Source organism: Suncus etruscus, chromosome 10 (genome assembly GCF_024139225.1).
Source record: "Suncus etruscus isolate mSunEtr1 chromosome 10, mSunEtr1.pri.cur, whole genome shotgun sequence".
Classification (NCBI taxonomy): Eukaryota; Metazoa; Chordata; class Mammalia; order Eulipotyphla; family Soricidae; genus Suncus; species Suncus etruscus.
In genome coordinates this window covers 87835554-87852774 of record NC_064857.1, presented here as the reverse complement: position 1 = coordinate 87852774, position 17221 = coordinate 87835554, and the positions used below count along the sequence as shown (strand labels likewise).

The 17221-nt window shown below is 41.7% G+C and overlaps 2 protein-coding genes and 1 long non-coding RNA gene across 3 annotated transcripts in view; 1 reads left to right on the top strand and 2 right to left on the bottom strand.

The window, feature by feature from the left end:
- Window positions 1-13843, top strand: part of TP53BP1 (tumor protein p53 binding protein 1) — a 90577-nt gene extending 76734 nt beyond the window's left edge. Inside the window, exons 19-28 of the mRNA XM_049782526.1 lie at window positions 936-1207; window positions 1884-2033; window positions 2323-2753; window positions 5404-5595; window positions 6693-6908; window positions 9285-9500; window positions 11545-11639; window positions 12237-12436; window positions 13007-13152; window positions 13486-13843. Coding sequence (XP_049638483.1) covers window positions 936-1207; window positions 1884-2033; window positions 2323-2753; window positions 5404-5595; window positions 6693-6908; window positions 9285-9500; window positions 11545-11639; window positions 12237-12436; window positions 13007-13152; window positions 13486-13673 — 2106 coding nt within the window. The 3' untranslated portion in view covers window positions 13674-13843. The remainder of the gene's footprint in view (window positions 1-935; window positions 1208-1883; window positions 2034-2322; window positions 2754-5403; window positions 5596-6692; window positions 6909-9284; window positions 9501-11544; window positions 11640-12236; window positions 12437-13006; window positions 13153-13485) is intronic.
- Window positions 10050-10454, bottom strand: LOC126020928 (uncharacterized). The gene is made up of 2 exons (XR_007499617.1): window positions 10329-10454; window positions 10050-10139 (listed from the first exon to the last, which is right to left on the bottom strand). It is a non-coding gene; the product is annotated as an uncharacterized LOC126020928 (long non-coding RNA).
- A 1585-nt stretch (window positions 13844-15428) lies between the features above and the next one.
- The window catches only part of TUBGCP4 (tubulin gamma complex associated protein 4), a 57952-nt gene continuing 56159 nt past the window's right edge, over window positions 15429-17221 (bottom strand). Inside the window, exons 17-18 of the mRNA XM_049782477.1 lie at window positions 16656-16795; window positions 15429-15838 (exon numbers count right to left, since the gene is read on the bottom strand). Of these exons, the coding sequence (XP_049638434.1) occupies window positions 15826-15838; window positions 16656-16795 (153 nt within the window). The 3' untranslated portion in view covers window positions 15429-15825. The remainder of the gene's footprint in view (window positions 15839-16655; window positions 16796-17221) is intronic.

Genomic DNA, 17221 nt, shown 5'->3' with positions numbered 1-17221 from the left:
TAACTGCTGCAATGTTGGATATAGCCTTTTAAAGATAGTCATATTGGGCTGGAGAGTGGGTAAAGAGTTGCCTTGCATGTGCAGACCCAGCTTTGCTCCCTGAAATTCCTTATGGTCCCCTTAGTCTGCCAGGAGTAATTCCTGGGTGCAGAGGTAGAAGTAACCTCTGAGTACCAATGAGTATGGCTCTAAAACAAACAAACCCATTAATATTGTCTTTAGGCTATTTTTTTCTCATTCCTTACCGTTTCTTTTCTCACTTACTAAAAGGTTATATGAAATACCTAAACTCAAACTTATACTGCTTTCCACTGCTAATTAAATGTCTAGAAACTAAGCATTTGTTTTCCTCCTTTAAAGTTCCTGCTTCCTTACCATTGCCTTTCCTCTAATAAAGAACACCTTAAGTTAGAATCCCTATTGGTCTCTCAGTAGCCAAGGTTGTAAACTTACCCAATGCATAATATAACTGAAGTCAGGATGGGGTCTCTTTCCAGTCTAGTACAATCTGTGTTTTAGTTTTATGAGATGGAGATTAAAACATATTCCCAGTAGGATGAGCAGGTGTTAAATATTCACTTTCAGTGGCTTTTTCTTTTTTTTTGGGGGGGGGTCACACCCGACAGTGCTCAGGGGTTACTCCTGGCTCTACGCTCAGAAATCTGGCAGGCTTGGGGGACCATATGGGATGCCGGGATTCGAACCACCATTCTTCTGCATACAAGGCAAACACCTTACCTCCATGCTATTTCTCTGGCCCCATCAGTGGCTTTTTAACAATTTTATGTAACCATTACTCAAAACATATATAGGTGATTTTCATTGTTCCAGAAGATTTCTCCTAAAATCTGTTTTCTGAATTGAAATTTCTTGCCTTTTCTGGGTTTTTCATCCATCACATTAGCATTTTGTATCTATTTTTTTTTTTTTTGCAGGAGACTGAAGAGCCAATTGTAGAGTGTCAGGAATGTGAAACTGAAGTTTCCCCTTCACAGACTGGGGGTTCTTCAGGCAATCTGGGGGATATCAGCTCCTTCTCCTCCAAGGCCTCCAGCTTACACCGCACGTCAAGTGGGACAAGTCTCTCAGCCATGCACAGCAGTGGCAGCTCAGGGCGAGGAGCCGGACTACTCAAAGGGAAAACCAGTGGGACAGAACCCGCAGATTTTGCCTTGCCCAATTCCCGAGGAGGCCCAGGAAAACTGAGGTGCAGACAGGGTTTCCAGAGAAAGTCACAGCAGGGGCAGTGTTATAGACATTTTGCTATCAAGGAAAAGGGGAGTAATGGCAACTTCCCAGCCTCCAGCTGGGACAGATCAGCTCCTCTTTTCTTCCCTTTCTTCCTCAACCATTTGGGTTTGTACAGGAATGAAGGTGGAATTCTGAGGGCAGTTGACTTTATGAGCCAAAAGCTCTTGTAAAAAAATAAATCAAGTGCGGGGACTCGGATGTTGACATAAGATATATCCCCCATTTTCTATAATAGAATGTTTTAGATGGAATACAGAGGTTTTAGGATAATGATCCTAGTATAATACATCCCTTAGTTTTTTGCTTTTCTCTTTGGGAAAACCCCTTTGGGTTTCAAGAACCTGAAGTTCTTAGAAAACAGTACAGAAGTGGAGGTACTGTATTTTTAGGGCAGCAGTAGGAAGCTTTGTTAGGAGGGAATAGACTTACAGAGAAGGATGTCCTTTACTTGCTATTCTGTTCTCTCTACTCCCCAGCTGAAATTTTAGAGGTGGGTGTCAGACCATACCAGCTGCTGCTTTAGAGGCCCAGCACAGGTTGACCTGAGGGCCATGTTCTCTGAGAGCTAAGGGGAGACTGAAGAAAGGATCCAGTGGCTGGTGCTATCAGACTAACCTATCTTCATTCTCTAGTCCTAGAAAAGGGGTCAGTCAGACAGGGGCGCCAGTGTGTGAGGAGGATGGTGATGCAGGCCTTGGCATCAGACAGGGAGGGAAGGCTCCAGTCACGCCTCGTGGGCGCGGGCGAAGGGGCCGTCCGCCTTCTCGGACCACTGGAACCAGGTACCCGGGTAGTGTGAGATGCACTTTAGTCTGTGAATTGTTTAGGAAATAAAAGGGGCGGGGGAGTAGAGAGAAGAGAGGGGAACAGCGAGTCTGGGGTGATAGGAGGGAGAAAAGGGGCCCTTGTTGTTTGGGGTGGGCAGGGATAAGTGTGAGACTACTGAGAAACCAGGCTTCTGCCTGTGCCGGGGTTCTCAAAGAATGGGCTGTAGAAAACCAGAGATAAAAGACAGGGGGACATTGGTAGATATAATTTTCTCAATTCTTACTCTCTTCTCTTATCTCTTAGAGAGACAGCTGTTCCTGGCCCTTTGGGCATAGAGGACGCTTCACCTAATATGTCACCGGATGATAAAACCTTCACCCGCATTGTGTCCCGAGTGCCAGATTCCACCAAACGAGCAGATGTGGGTGCTGGCATCTTGCGTCGGAGTGACTCTCCTGAGATTCCTTTCCAGGCCGCTGCTGGCCCTTCCGATGGCCTAGATGCTTCTTCTCCGGGGAATAGCTTTGTAGGGCTTCGTGTTGTTGCTAAGTGGTCATCCAATGGTTATTTTTACTCTGGAAAAATCACACGAGATGTGGGAGCTGGGAAGTATAAATTGCTCTTTGATGATGGGTACGAGTGTGATGTGTTGGGCAAAGACATTCTGCTGTGTGACCCCATTCCACTGGATACTGAAGTGACAGCACTCTCAGAGGACGAGTATTTCAGTGCAGGTAAGGACAGAAGCAGCTGTGACCCTGGGGAAGCTTCCCTGTGTCAGTGATGAGGAGAATATCACTCTTGGTGTCTTGAAAATCAGAATTCCTGCAGTGACTCTTAACACTGGGCCTTTTTTAAAATTGTTCTTTAATCAACATTTAATTGTGTAATAATTTTTTAAAAGAAAATTTTCAAAGTATAAAGGACTGATAGTACAGGAGTTCCTGTTTACTACTCATCCAGCTTTTCACATTGGCAACATTTTACATAACAAATTCGAATCAACTCTGGCTCTTTCCTGTTACTTGAACTCCAGGCTTTAGATTTTATCAACTTTTCCATATGTCCTTTTCTTTTGCAGGAGCACATCCGGATTACTACATTGTATTTAGTTCTCACAGGTCTTTTGATCTCTTGATCAGTGTCAGTTTCTGAATCTTGATTTTCATGACCTTGACAGTTTTGAGGACTACTGGTCTTCAGTTTGGGTTTGTCTCATGTTTTGTACTGATTAAACTGAAGAGATGGGCTTTGAAAAGAACATTTCAAAGATAATAGAGGTGAAGTACCTTTCTCATAGCATGATCTGGTTCAGGGGGCATATCCAGTGTCACCTGGATATAGTGGTGTATACCCACTTTTCCACTGTAGAGTTACTGCTTTTCCCTTGTCCTTAGTTCTTTCAACCAGTGACTTTTAAACTTAATACCTTCCTTGATGGAAATCCAATAGGAAATTTATAGTGAGATATATTCGTGTAGGAAAACTTGATTAATACTGTGTTTGTGTTGTCTGTTTGCCTCTCACTTACTCTGTGGTTTGAACAAATGAGTCTTCTACCTACACCACCTCTCCTCCCTTGTACCTATTTAGAAGTAGCCAGTTCTGTGTACTGGTGATGTAGAGGAATTTGTGTTATAACTGCTTGATGTGCTGGTTCTTTAAAATGTTAAATCACTTTTTTGTGGTCAAATTTGGAGATGTATTTATGCTGAATTTCTCACTTAAAAATGTCCTTGCTGGGAATTTGAGCAGTTTGCCCCATTATTTCATTGACAGATAGGCACTTTCTAATTCTGTAAAATACTATGATGAACTTAATGTGACATCAGCAGCACATAAATTGAGGTCTTTTCTGACCTATAACTTATCTAGTTGTATCAAATGCATTCATTCTTGTTTCAGGTGTAAATTCACTCTTTGGAGTCCTTGTTTGGTCCTCCATTGTGGACAGTGGAGACAATTCTGTATCCAGAGTGAATCATGGAATCAAGGGGTAGGGATTCTGTGTCCCATTTCTTGAGGTTGTTATTCATGTCAACAGTAGTTGCTTCTAGTATCTTTTCATTAGAATGAAATATATTGTTGATCTTAGGCTTCTTTGTGCTTTTGAAGGTGTCTTTGTAATTTAGTTTGGCAGTAGAAATTTAAGATAGGAGATAAATGAACCAAGGGAAAAATAGGATTCTATGGCAGAACAGAGTGCTCTCTTTTATATTCTTTTTTCTTAGTGGTATATGCTTTGGGGTTCTTTAGAACTTCATTAAGTCTACCAGAGAATAGACAGAATTCTTTGTTCACAGGAATGAAAATGTGTTCATGTTAATGCTGTTCTTACGTATATATTTTATGTGTGTTTGTTTATGATCAGTTTAGGAGAAGGGGTGTTGGTTTTTCACAAGCATTATAAGTAGGCCTCTATCTGGGTCTCAAATTCTAGCCCAGTTTTCTTTTACATCCTATATTGTGTCTGTTTTGAATCAGCCAGAACTCTAAAGATTAGACTGGAGAGATGGATCGATTTTTCTATCACACCATCCTACCTTACCCTTTGTTCTATATTGCTCTTGATTTTTCTCCACAGACACATGTACTCTTAAAATGTCATCTTGCATCTAATACTTGAGAATTATTATACCTCCAAAGAAACTGTAAAGGAAAACCTCAGTAATTTATGAAGTCATCAGGAAACCATTTCACGGCCTGAAGAGATAGTGCCTAAACAGGGGTTAATGCACTTCTCTTGTATCCTACCAATCTGATTTGCTTTTCAGAACTGCACATGGTCACTCCTGAGGACAGAGCCTTGAGATTAAGCACTGCACACTACTGGGTGTGGCCCCCAAACCAAAAAATCAAAATAATTTAACTTCAACTATTGATTTAATTAACCCATCAAATCTGCATTAGGAATCCTTATTTTATTTTATTTATTTTGGTTTTTGGGTCACACCCGGCAGCACCTGGGTTACTCTTGGCTTTACGCACAGAAATCGCTCCTGGTAGGCTCAGGACCATATGGGATCCCGGGATTCGAACCACCATCCTTCTGCATGCAAGGCAAACGCCCTCCCTCCATGCTATCTCTCCGGACCCAGGAATCCTTATTATATGACTAAGGAACTTGTTTTCAAGAAATCTCTCTGGCCCCAGGAATCCTTATTATATGACTAAGGAACTTGTTTTCAAGAAATATTTTGTGCCCCAGTCCCCGAGTAACCACATATATCTTAAGTGTTGTTGTTGTCTGAGTTTGTGAAGTCCAAAATTCAGTCCACTGTTGGATCTCCTTGTTCTCTGATTCAGCCCTGCTCTGCATAGCTCTTTGAGTGAATGTTGAGCAGCCCCAAACAACAAGCTTCTTATATGTTGCTTTCTATCCAGGAGTGGTCAAAGGTCACAGGAAGGAGTCTGGAGAGCTGTACTACAGCATTGAAAAAGAAGGACAGAGGAAGTGGTATAAGCGGATGGCTGTCATCCTGTCCTTGGAGCAAGGGAACAGACTGAGAGAGCAGTATGGCCTTGGTCCATATGAGGCAGTAACACCCCTCACAAAGGCAGCAGATATCAGCCTAGGTAAGACCTTTGTGTCCTGGGTTTTATAGAGAGCTCCAAGGACTGGGATGTATTTTTTACAAGAGTTTGATCCTAGTATTGTATGGTTTTCTGTTGCCTCCCTCCCCGACTGGTAAGCATGCATTTATTTCTCCTAAAAAATGAAAAAGGGGCCAGAGAGAGAGGGTTAGGTGATTGCCTTGTATAGCTGATCCTGGTTCCATTCCAAGCACCGCATAGGTCTTCTAAGCCCCTCTAGAAGTAGTCCCTGAGCATCACTGGGTATAGCCTAAAAGCAAAACAACTCCCCCAAAACAAAAAAAGACATTTGTCTCCTGAACAAATGGGCCCTTTGACCTGACAATAGGGGTTTCTAACAGGATGAGTAATTTCTAGAACAGTTGCTGATGCTTCCCTAAGTCTTGGTATTCCTGTGTAGTTTATGAGATGATTAAGTCTCATTTTCTGAAGCCATTGCTTCAATTGCTTGTGTCTCCTTTATAGTACAAAATAATAAGACCTCAGGGTTTTTTTTGCTTAATTTATTATTATCTTTTTTTATTTTTTTTTTTTTTGGCCATACTAGATGGTGCTCAGGGCTTACTCTTGATATATATGCTCAGTGATTTCATCTGTCAGGTGCCCATGGAGATAAAACTGAAGTTGGCTACATGCAAGGCAAACACCTAAACAGATCCTATTATTTCTCTGGCCCTCAGTCCTCAGTTTATTTTTGCCTCCACAATTTTCTTGGGGACTTCAACACATTTTGGTTGTGGCAAAGACTAAAACAGAAAATATAACCTTCAAAGAGGCCTGTTGGGGAGCTGGAGAGTAACTTACAGGATAACTAGCAAACATGATTGAATCAAAGGTTTGGTTTAATCCCTGGCATCACATGGTCCCAATACCTCTGGGAGTGACCCCCCTCTCCCCCAGGTGATGTACAGACCTCCTGAGTGCTGCCAGATGTGGCCCCCAAGCAACCAACAAAGAAATGGCTTCTTGACCCTTTGGGAGGTAGAAGAAAGGGCATGGCAGTATTGAATCTAGTCTGCTCAGTTTCATGGTGCTCAGGAGCCTAGAGCATGGGAGCTAACCTTTGGCTTATCTTATAGACAATTTGGTAGAAGGGAAGCGGAAACGACGCAGTAACATTAGCTCCCCAGCTACCCCTACTGCTTCTGGCAGTAGCAGCACAACCCCTACCCGTAAGGCCACAGACAGCCCTCGAGCCTCCGTGGGAGCTACTTCAGGCAAAAGAAAACTGATCGTTTCTGAAGAGGAACGGTCCCCTGCCAAGCGAGGCCGGAAGTCTGCCACTGTGAAACCTGGTGAGTGCTTTCTTTTGTCTTGTTCTCCTTCAGACGAAGGCAGATACAGTCCACGGCTGGAGAGACTGGAGTTTGATCCATGGTAATCTGTTAGGGCTGTACATTGGATTTCTGCACTATACATGTTAATCCTGAAGCACAGCCTGCTGTTCCCCTTTCTTGTGTCACTGTCAGAGTTCAGGGAGCATAGAAGGGTCTGGATCACACAAACATTTGCTGATTTCAGTGTAGCTTCTAAGAGAAAGAAATAATAAATTTAATATAGTAAGGGGTGAAATTTGTATTTTCTCTCTCTCTCTCTCTCTTTTTTTTTTTTTGGGTCACACCCGACAGTGCTTAGGGGTTTATTCCTGGCTCTACGCTCAGAAATCGCTCCTGGCATGTTTGGGGGACTGTATGGGATGCCAGGATTCGAACCACCGTCCTTCTGAATGCAAGGCAAATGCCCTACCTCCATGCCATCTCTCCAGCCCGTGTTTTCTCTCTTTTATTTAGGTTTTTTTCCTTCTACCTCTTGAAGCTGTTCCCCTTTTCTTTGTGTTCAGAGCGCTCTGGCTCTAGACTTTCTGTTGAAAGTTTCTACCTCAGCCTGTGTCTCTTCTCTCCCCAACTAGCCACCAAACAATCTTTTTCTAGTCCCTTGTACTTTACATTTAATAGAGAAGTTCAGTCCCATCTTGTTTTCTGAGACTCTTGTGTCTCTGCCCCAGTTGCTGTTGCTTCTGGAGATAAAAATGTACAGTCTTCCAAGAGAGAGGTTCAGTAGTGGTTTTTTTTTTCTTTCCTGTGTGTATTTGAATTGTATTATTACCGTCACCTCTGCTGTGTTTCAACCTGTATAAGATATGGGTAAAAATGTTTCATAGAACCTTATATAATCTCTATGAGGACCAGTTGCAAGAATTCATTTTCCAGTTGAGCCAGAGGCAAAGATATTTGACTAACTTTTCTCAGGGTGACAAAGTAAGCCAGAATTCAAACCCCAGCAGTTGGACTTCAGTCTCATCCAGACTCTGTCAGACTATTTTCTTGCTGCTGGTTTTATTTTAGGGAGACATGACCTGTCATCTTAGCTTCCTAATGAGTCTACGGTTCTGCTTCTCCAAGTCAGGTATCCATTTTCTTCTCAAGGACTTTTTGGGGCACTCCTCGCATGGGTGTTCTGGGAGTCCTGGACTTGTCACTGTCACCTCTCTCCTCACTCCCAGGTGTGGGAACAGGGACTAACGTATATTATTTTGATATTATTTCATCAACACTCAGTTACCAAAACACATACTGCACCAACTTGGTGAGGGGTAAGGTGGAAATATCTACTGGGAATATTTCTTGATAATAAATTATTGTTTTATTTTTAATGTTACAGCAATAGATCCTGGGGGGGATCAGAGCACTGAGCTGAAAATGTATGAGAGTTCCAAACATTGCTATCTAATCTTTATTAGAACTACCTTTTTTTTTGGGGGGGGGGGGGAGGTGGGCATCACTCCTAATGACGCTCAAGGTTTACTCCTGGTTCTGTGCTCAGAAGTCGTTCCTGGCAGGCTCGGGGGACTGACTATATGGGATGCCGGGGTCTGTCTGGTGTTTGCTGCTTTACTGCTGTGCTATTGCTCCTGCCCCTAGAATTATCTTTTTTTTTTTTTTTTTTTTTTTTGGGCCACACCCAGCGGTGCTCAGGGGTTACTCCTGGCTATCTGCTCAGAAATAGCTCCTGGCAGGCACGGGGGACCATATGGGACACTGGGATTCGAACCAACCACCTTTGGTCCTGGATCGGCTGCTTGCAAGGCAAACACCGCTGTGCTATCTCTCCGGGCCCTAGAATTATCATTTTTTAAAAAAGAAAATTTTAGTATTTGGTTTAGCTAGATAAAATCAATACTAGTTTTCAATTATAAAAACAATTATAGCTAATAGTTTTTCTGCATTGTAAATTTGGTCCCAAGAATGTTGACTATAGGAATATTCTTTGTTCACTGCTCAAAAAGCTCATAGGGACATTTCTGTTGTTTGTTTTTTTTTTTGGAGGGGGGGCACACTAGCAGTGTTCAAGGGTCAGGTCACTCCTGGCAGGCTTGGGGTATCATATGGGTCGCTGAAGATTGAACCCAGGTCAGCGGCATGCAAGGCAAAGGCCCTACCTGCTGTATTATAGTTCTGTGTCCCCCTTTTATTGTTTGTTTGGGGGCCATCCCTGGCAGACTCAGGGGACCAAATGGGATGCCAGGGATAGAACCCAGGTTCTATACCCCCCATACTGTTGCTCTGGTTCTTCATCAGGACATTTTCTACCCATTTTATCGTGCTTGGTGCTATGGCATAAGCCCAGGCAGTAATCTTATCCCTCTAGTAACTCTTTCTCTGCCCTTCTAGGTGCGATGGGGGCAGGAGAGATTGTGAGCCCCTGTGAGGCTGGAGACAACGTGGGTGAAACATCCACCCTGGAGGAGCAAAGAGGGCCATTGCCCCTCAACAAAACCTTGTTTCTGGGTTATGCCTTTCTCCTCACCATGGCAACCACCACTGACAAGTTGACCAGCCGCTCCAAACAACCAGATGGTCCTCCAGGAAGCAGTGAGGAAGAGGAGGGTAAGGCCCTAGGGAGCTTGGGGGGGGGGGTCTGACACCTGTGCTTTTCCTTCCTTCCCATTCATTTTGAGCCTGATGGCCCCTTTGGGGAGGCAGTGCAAATGGCAATTGGGGATCTCAGTAACTGCTTCCTCCATGCAGTGAGAGATGGGAGATCATACTAGCAGTTTTACAGATGAGGAGACAAATAAATGATTTCCCCATTATTGAGAACTAATGACTGAGTTGGTATTGCACTCAAGTGTTTATTTTATCCTACCAGTCATCCTAGACAGGTCAGCTTCCTGAGTACATTGCCACCTCCACTTGTGTTTCAAGGGTGAGAATCATTCTATTTTTTTAAATTCTTTCTTTTTTTATTTTGGTTTTTGGGTCACACCCGGCAGCCCTCAGGGATTACGCCTGGCTCTATGCTCAGAAATCACTCCTGGTAGGCTTGGGGGACCATATGGAATGCCGGGATTCGAACCGCCATCCTTCTGAAAGCAAGGCAAATGCCTTACCTCTGTGCTATCTCTCTGGCCCTAAATTCTCTCTCTTTTTTTAAACTATTTATTGATTCATTGATTGGTTTCTGGGCCACACCCAACAGCACTCGGGCTACTTGGCCACAGACAAGGGAAAGACCCTACTGCTGTGCTCCACCCAAGAATCATTCTTTTTTTTTTTTTTTTTTCGGCCACACCCGTTTGATGCTCAGGGGTTACTCCTGGCTAAGCGCTCAGAAATTGCCCCTGGCTTGGGGGGACCATATGGGACACCAGGGGATGAACTGCGGTCCTTCCTTGGCTAGTGCTTGCAAGGCAGACACCTTACCTCTAGCTCCACCTCGCGGGCCCCTTGAGAATCATTCTCTTAAGGTTTGAGAATGTGGAATGTTCTGGGGTGACTTCAGATAAATAGCCTCAAGTCCCTTTCAATTCTTGTACCTTTCTTCAGTCTTAAACTAAAATTATATATACATTCCTATTCCTAATATCTGTTACAAACTGTTTATCAAACTGAAAGTTGCAGTGGGGAGAGATGAAAATTATTTCTTCTAATATTTAGAGAGAATGGACAAAATGGACACTGTGACTGACAATAGTATCCAATTATCTTCTTAAATATTGAAGGCCTAGATGGGTAATGATCTCAAGAAATCTGACTAACAAGGACAAGAAAACAGCTCAGATTAGATATTTGGTCAAAAGAAGCAATTTCTAATTGCCTATGGTCATTACTCTTCAGCCTCATCTCTCATAACTTCTACTCCACCCTCAAGACTATAGAGCAATCATTGATGTTCAAGAGCATCAAAGGTAGATAGTTTTCAATAAAAAGGTTGAAATAGGATTTTCTGGCTAACCTTAATTAGTTGAAAATTATTAACCCCTCTCTTAGTTTGGTCATTCTTGTTTCTCAAAGACTGAATACAAATACTGAAGTGGCAGTTTGAAAACTTTTAATATAAAAAGAAGGCAGAATTGGAAGAAGTGAGCTTAAGTTACAGCACGAGAGATTTAGGGTACTTTCTGATGTTCTTCAGAATTTCCTGATATAAAAGATTATCCAAATTCAAGTCCACTATTGGAAGCGTTCTTGTCCATCTCTATAAACAGTCCCATAAGTTAGTATTAGTGCAGAAATCTTCATCTTTTTAGGTCTAGGACCAACCTTCATTTCTTATCTCCATCCCTCCTGTCTTGTCCCTACTTTTATCAGATTCTATTTTACTTAATTTTGTTGTTGTTACACAGCAGTACTCAGGACTTACTCTTAGCTCTGCACTTAGAGATCATTCCTGGTGGTGCTTTGGGGATGATATGGGGTGGTGCTGGTAAGGTAAGACCTTACCAGCTGTACACTATCTCATTAGCCCCTTTTGTCAGATTTTAGAGGTCTTGACATTTTCCTGATCCATGAGGAAGTTCTTGATCTGTGTCATTGGGATACAGTGTTGTGGAGGTAACTGGGAAATGAAAGGAATCAGTAAGAAGCAAGCATAAAATAGCAAATAGGAAAACAAACACTAGTAATAACTATCCTATCTGTTTTCATATAGATATTTTAGAAATTCCTCCATTTAACAAGCAGTACACTGAATCTCAGCTTCGAGCAGGAGCTGGCTATATTCTTGAAGACTTCAATGAAGCCCAGGTGAGGAGTCTGCAAAGATTTCTAGAAGGGCATAGATTAGAAAAGTCTGCCTTGTCTTAAAGAGGCTGGGAAGGTTGGATACAGTAGTCAGATTTCAGGAATTTGGAAATTGCTTAAAAGTGTGGCATGAAATGGAAAACTTTAAGATGTATAAGGAAATCAGAATCTTGGGTTAATGGCTAGTTCTGTTGTGGAGACAAAGGTAGATTAAGCTTTATGTTTGGTAGAAATTTCTTTTTATTTTGTTTTTGGGCCACACCAGTTGACGCTCAGGGGTTTCTCCTGGCTTAGGGGGGAGGGGGGGAAACCATATGGGACACCAGGGGATCGAACTGCCGGGGTCCGTCCTAGGCTAGCTTGTCGCTCCGGCCCCAAAATTTGTTATTTCTGAGTCTGAATTTGAAAGATTTAAGATTTGGGTTGCTAGACAATAGAAGGGTGATAAAGTATCAAGAATCCACTCAGTCCCAAAATTTCAGTTCGAGGCCTTGGACAAAAGAGCACGTATTGTATTTGGAATACTTAGATTTATCCTTTGGGGCTCAATAGGGCTGCTAGTGACTTTCCATAGTAATTATACTATCTATTTTATGCTAGTGCAACACAGCCTACCAATGTCTCCTAATTGCTGATCAGCACTGTCGAACCCGGAAGTACTTCCTGTGCCTTGCCAGTGGGATTCCTTGTGTCTCTCATGTATGGGTCAATGACAGTTGTCATGCCAACCAGCTACAGAATTATCGAAATTACCTGCTGCCAGCTGGGTACAGCCTTGAAGAACAAAGAATTCTGGATTGGTGAGTATTTGAGAGCCCATCTACAATAGATAGAAGATAGCAAGCTTTTTAAGGTGAGAGGATGATTCTAGAAACTAGAATGATCATTTGAAATTACGTTAATAGTTCATCTAGTTTATTTCCCCTTGTGTGTGGTATATTGGGACCTTTAGAAAATGTCAGAATTTTCATAGTTGTTCAATATCCTCAACCTATAAGGTTTTAAGGTTGAATAGCAATAAGGCATTTAAAAACAGGCTCAGGAGCATGATTTAATTTAGTTTCTGCTTCAAAACAGACAAAAATCAGGTATTTTTTTAAAGAGGGGATGGTGATGTGCCTTAATTGATGCTTTGGTAGCATTCAGATGTATGCTGACACCCTTGCAGAAATGCTATTACAGCCAGAGAGATAGCATGGAGGTAAGGTGTTTGCCTTCCATGCAGAAGGTCATTGGTTCGAATTCCGGCATCCCATATGGTCCCCTGAGCGTTGCCGGGTGTGACCCAAAAACCAAAAACCAAAAAAAAAAAAAATGCTATTACATAGTATTTGCCATGCCAACATGCTCTTTATATGTTTGCTTTATAGGCAACCCCGTGAAAACCCTTTTCAAAATCTGAAGGTACTTCTGGTATCAGACCAACAGCAGAACTTTCTGGAGCTCTGGTCTGAGATTCTCATGACTGGAGGGGCAGCCTCTGTAAAGCAGCACCATTCTGGTGCCCATAACAAAGGTACTCAGAAAGTGTGTTGTTACTGTTTTAAGGATTCCTTTAGACCCAGAGCTGTTAGGCCACAAAGGCCTAAGTCCTGATCCGTTAACAGCATATTTTAAAAAGTTCCACTTTGAATAAGTGCAAGAACTGGAGTAAATCACTGGGCTACGGTGTGGTATATATGTATATTTCTATAAGTTTGGCATATGATCACTTCGGTCACTGGTTGAGATCAGTAGTATTGTTTGCAAAGGGCTTTGGTGTGCAAAAGTGAGATGTACTAACTAGATTGCACATTTGTCTCTAATGGAAGTTTAGGTTTCCTTTCCTTATCTGTCTTCTCTCCTGCAGATATTGCATTAGGTGTGTTTGATGTGGTGGTGACGGATCCTTCATGCCCGGCCTCGGTGCTGAAGTGTGCGGAAGCATTGCAGTTGCCCGTGGTGTCACAGGAGTGGGTCATCCAGTGCCTCATCGTTGGGGAGAGAATTGGATTTAAGCAGCATCCAAAATACAAACATGATTATGTTTCTCACTAAGGATACTTGTTCTCACTGGTTTTATTCCCTGCCGTTGTGGAGATTGTGTTTTAATGAGGTTTTAAGTGTGTCTTTGTGTGTAACTGGATTCTTTGCATGGATCTTGTATATAGTTTTATTTGCTGGACTTTTATGATAAAATAAATGTTGAATCTCTTTGGTTGTAGTAACTGGGATTTCTTCTTCTTTTTTTTTTCAGTCTTAGAATAAATTGGAATAAATATAAGACAAAAAAGTAATTTCTCTGCCATGACTTGTCATGTAGAAAGACAGCTAACCAAGAAAATGAATTAATTTTAAGTTTTCTGTGTCATTGAGTGAAAAGACTAAAATTCAGTGCTTATAAAAACCTGATTTTGGGCCCGGAGAGATAGCACAGCGGCGTTTGCCTTGCAAGCAGCAGATCCAGGACCAAAGGTGGTTGGTTTGAAACCCGGTGTCCCATATGGTCCCCCGTGCCTGCCAGGAGCTGTTTCTGAGCAGACAGCCAGGAGTAACCCCCGAGCACTGCCAGGTGTGGCCCAAAAACCAAAAAAAAAAAAAAAACAAAAACAAAAAAACAAAATCTGATTTTATGGCAAGCCTAAATTAATGACTGTTCCAAGAGTTAGGTGGCATTGGGAATAGCTATAAATTTCCTAGCAATTAAGAAAAAAATGTTTCTAGAGCTTAGTTCAGTAGTAGCTGACCTCTGGGTACTCTTAGAACTAAAAACAAAAACAGTCCAGTTGCTGGGAATGGATAGTAACCATAAACTTTATGGGATGACTTTCTATAAAGATACACAGAAGCAGTACAGTGAGTATCTGGAAATAGCCAAAGGTCCAGTATTTTATTATTCTTACTGTTATCACAGTTGCTAGAAGCTATTCTTTGCCTGCTTCTAGCATCATTCCTATTTATGCCCTCAGATTCTCAAAGCAGATCAGCAATTTTTCTAGGGCCAAAGAGCAAATGTTTTAGAATTTGTCATACAATGTGTCAGTGTTGCCATTGCAAGCATGAAGGCAGTTAGAGACCATAGGTAAATGACTGTGGCTGTGTTCTAATAAAACTTTACTTACAAAAATAGGTGATGGCTCACAGTTTGCTAACTACTCCAAAGCAATCGTGGGAAGGGCCATCATTAGCTGACAACAGCAAAGATTGGGTAATAATAAGTGGTAGGGATGAGGACCAGATTGCTGCATTCTATTTCAATGACTTACTTTTGTTCATACTTACATGATCACTGATGATCCCCCATGATCGATGGGCCAGATTAGAATTCCAAACTCCTGTGATTCTTACAATTTGAAATATAGCAATTTGGTCTAAAAAATTATATTTATTTTTGCGGGGTTGCTGGGAGCATTTGGGCCATACTTGACCGTACTCAGAGATTATTCCTAGTGGGGCTTGGGAACCATATGTGGTATCTGGGATTGAACATAAGTTGGTCACATAGGCAAGCACCTTACCTATTATTATACTACCATCTGTCCAATCACTTTCTAAGACTTGTAAAAAAAATACATAAGTGACTATTAGCTAGAATTTACCTTTTACTGTTCTTACCAACTGGAAATTATTGGTAAAATTCTTGAGATTCACAAGATTCAAGTCCTTAAGATTCTCAATTTTCTGGAGGCAAGTATGTTTAATGAGGGAAAGCCTTACCTTATTTGGCACCTTGCTTGCTTATTGGTAACACCTAGCAGTTTATCTATCTATAGATACAGTTCTTTTTCTCACATAAGCCACAAAATACTTCAGATTTGTTTATTGCCTTGTTTTCTGCAGCATAAATAGTATTGAGGCCTGCAGCACATAATAGATTTTCGGTATCTGAGCGAATAAACAGAGTTCTTGATGTAACAGATCTTGAATGGTCAGTAGGGAGAGCTTACTCCAGCATTCTCAGTCAAGTGAAGAACTCTTCTTCTGGTGGGGTAGACCTTGCCAGATTGGAAGGACAGATCTGTATCCATGGCTGTTCAATAAACATGGTATTTCTTGTATGAGAAAGGGCTGTATCCTCTCAATAGGCTCTAGACATTTGATGAGTGACTAGATGAGCAAGATGTTGATTTTGTATCTTCTGTTACAGACTAGAGAAGGAGGTGTGATTGATTTTTACTTAAATTGACTCACTTCAATGAACCAGGCATTTTCACACCCCGAAACTGTAAGAGAAAAAAAAAAAAGCCTCATCAAATATATACTTTTAGAGAAATAGAAATCAGGGCAACCGATGATAAAAGCAAGTTGTTCGTTTTTAACTTTTTTAATCTTTAGACCAGCAGTTGAAAACTGATCTAAATGATGTCATCTTAATGTTTATTTTGACTATAATGTTAAAACTAATTAGAAAAAAATTGGCTTGAGGAAAGATTGTAAGCTGTTTTGAGTAGGGCAAATCTCTGAGAGGCACAGTCCTGAATTCTCACTATTAGATTTTATTTATTTTTAAATTTTTTTGGTTTTTGGGTCACACCCGGCAGCACTCAAGGGGCTACACCTGGCTCTACGCTCAAAAATCGCCCCCGGCAGGCTCGGGACCATAAGGGATACCACCATCCTTCTGCATGCAAGGCAAATGCCTTAGCTCCATGCTATCTCTCTGGCCCCACTATTAGATATTTTTAAATGTGTAATTAATTAGCTGGGGCATTTTCTTCAGTGATGGATGGAGGTTTGGGGGTCATCAAGGCAGGGTGTCAAGGCTGCAGAGCCAGTTAGCTTCCTAACAGAAGAGAAGTACAGCTGCCTCGCAGTATAGCCAACAACTATACCAGATAAGTATTATACTATCTTCAAGACTTTTACTATGAAAATAATTAAAATTGTTAAATTGACATAGCCCTTTGTTTCTATGTTAGGTTCTTAATTTACAAAATGAGGACACTTGGTTTTAGACGATGAATAAAATCTTCCAACTTTGGAATTCTCTGGTTCAAAAAAGCCACATACATAGTCTATTGAGCACCCAATGATTCTTACCTGCCTAAAGTTCCACCAGCCTGGGTATAATATTTGTTATAATCTAATCGTAAGAGTAGTTGTGCTAAATCTGAGTTGATCTGATGATTCCGAACACTGGAAAGAATCTTGAACAGAAGTGATGACTGGCGGCTGAAGCCCTGCAAAGAAAAGACGTCAAATATCAAACTTAACGATTGTTAGGATTTGAAATATAACAATTTGACCTCAAATTTTTTGAAGGATGTCGGGCCAGAGATAGCACAGCTGTAGGGCATTTGCATTGCATGAGCTGATTCAGGATGGGCGGTGGTTCGAATCCTGGCATCCCATATGGTGCCCCTTGCCTGCCAGGAGTAACCTCTGAGCGCTGCTGGGTATGACCCAAATATACCCCACCCCAAAAAAATTTGTTTTGGAGGATGTGGAGTGCAAGGTACTGTATTTTGGAAAGCCTTGTGCAGAGATTTAAAGTACCACTGATTTTCCACATTCCCAGTTCTATTATTTCCTAAAATGACTCTCAGTACCCATTCCTTAGAAGAATTTCATTTGGAACTTAGTAGTTTCAAAATGACCGTATTCTA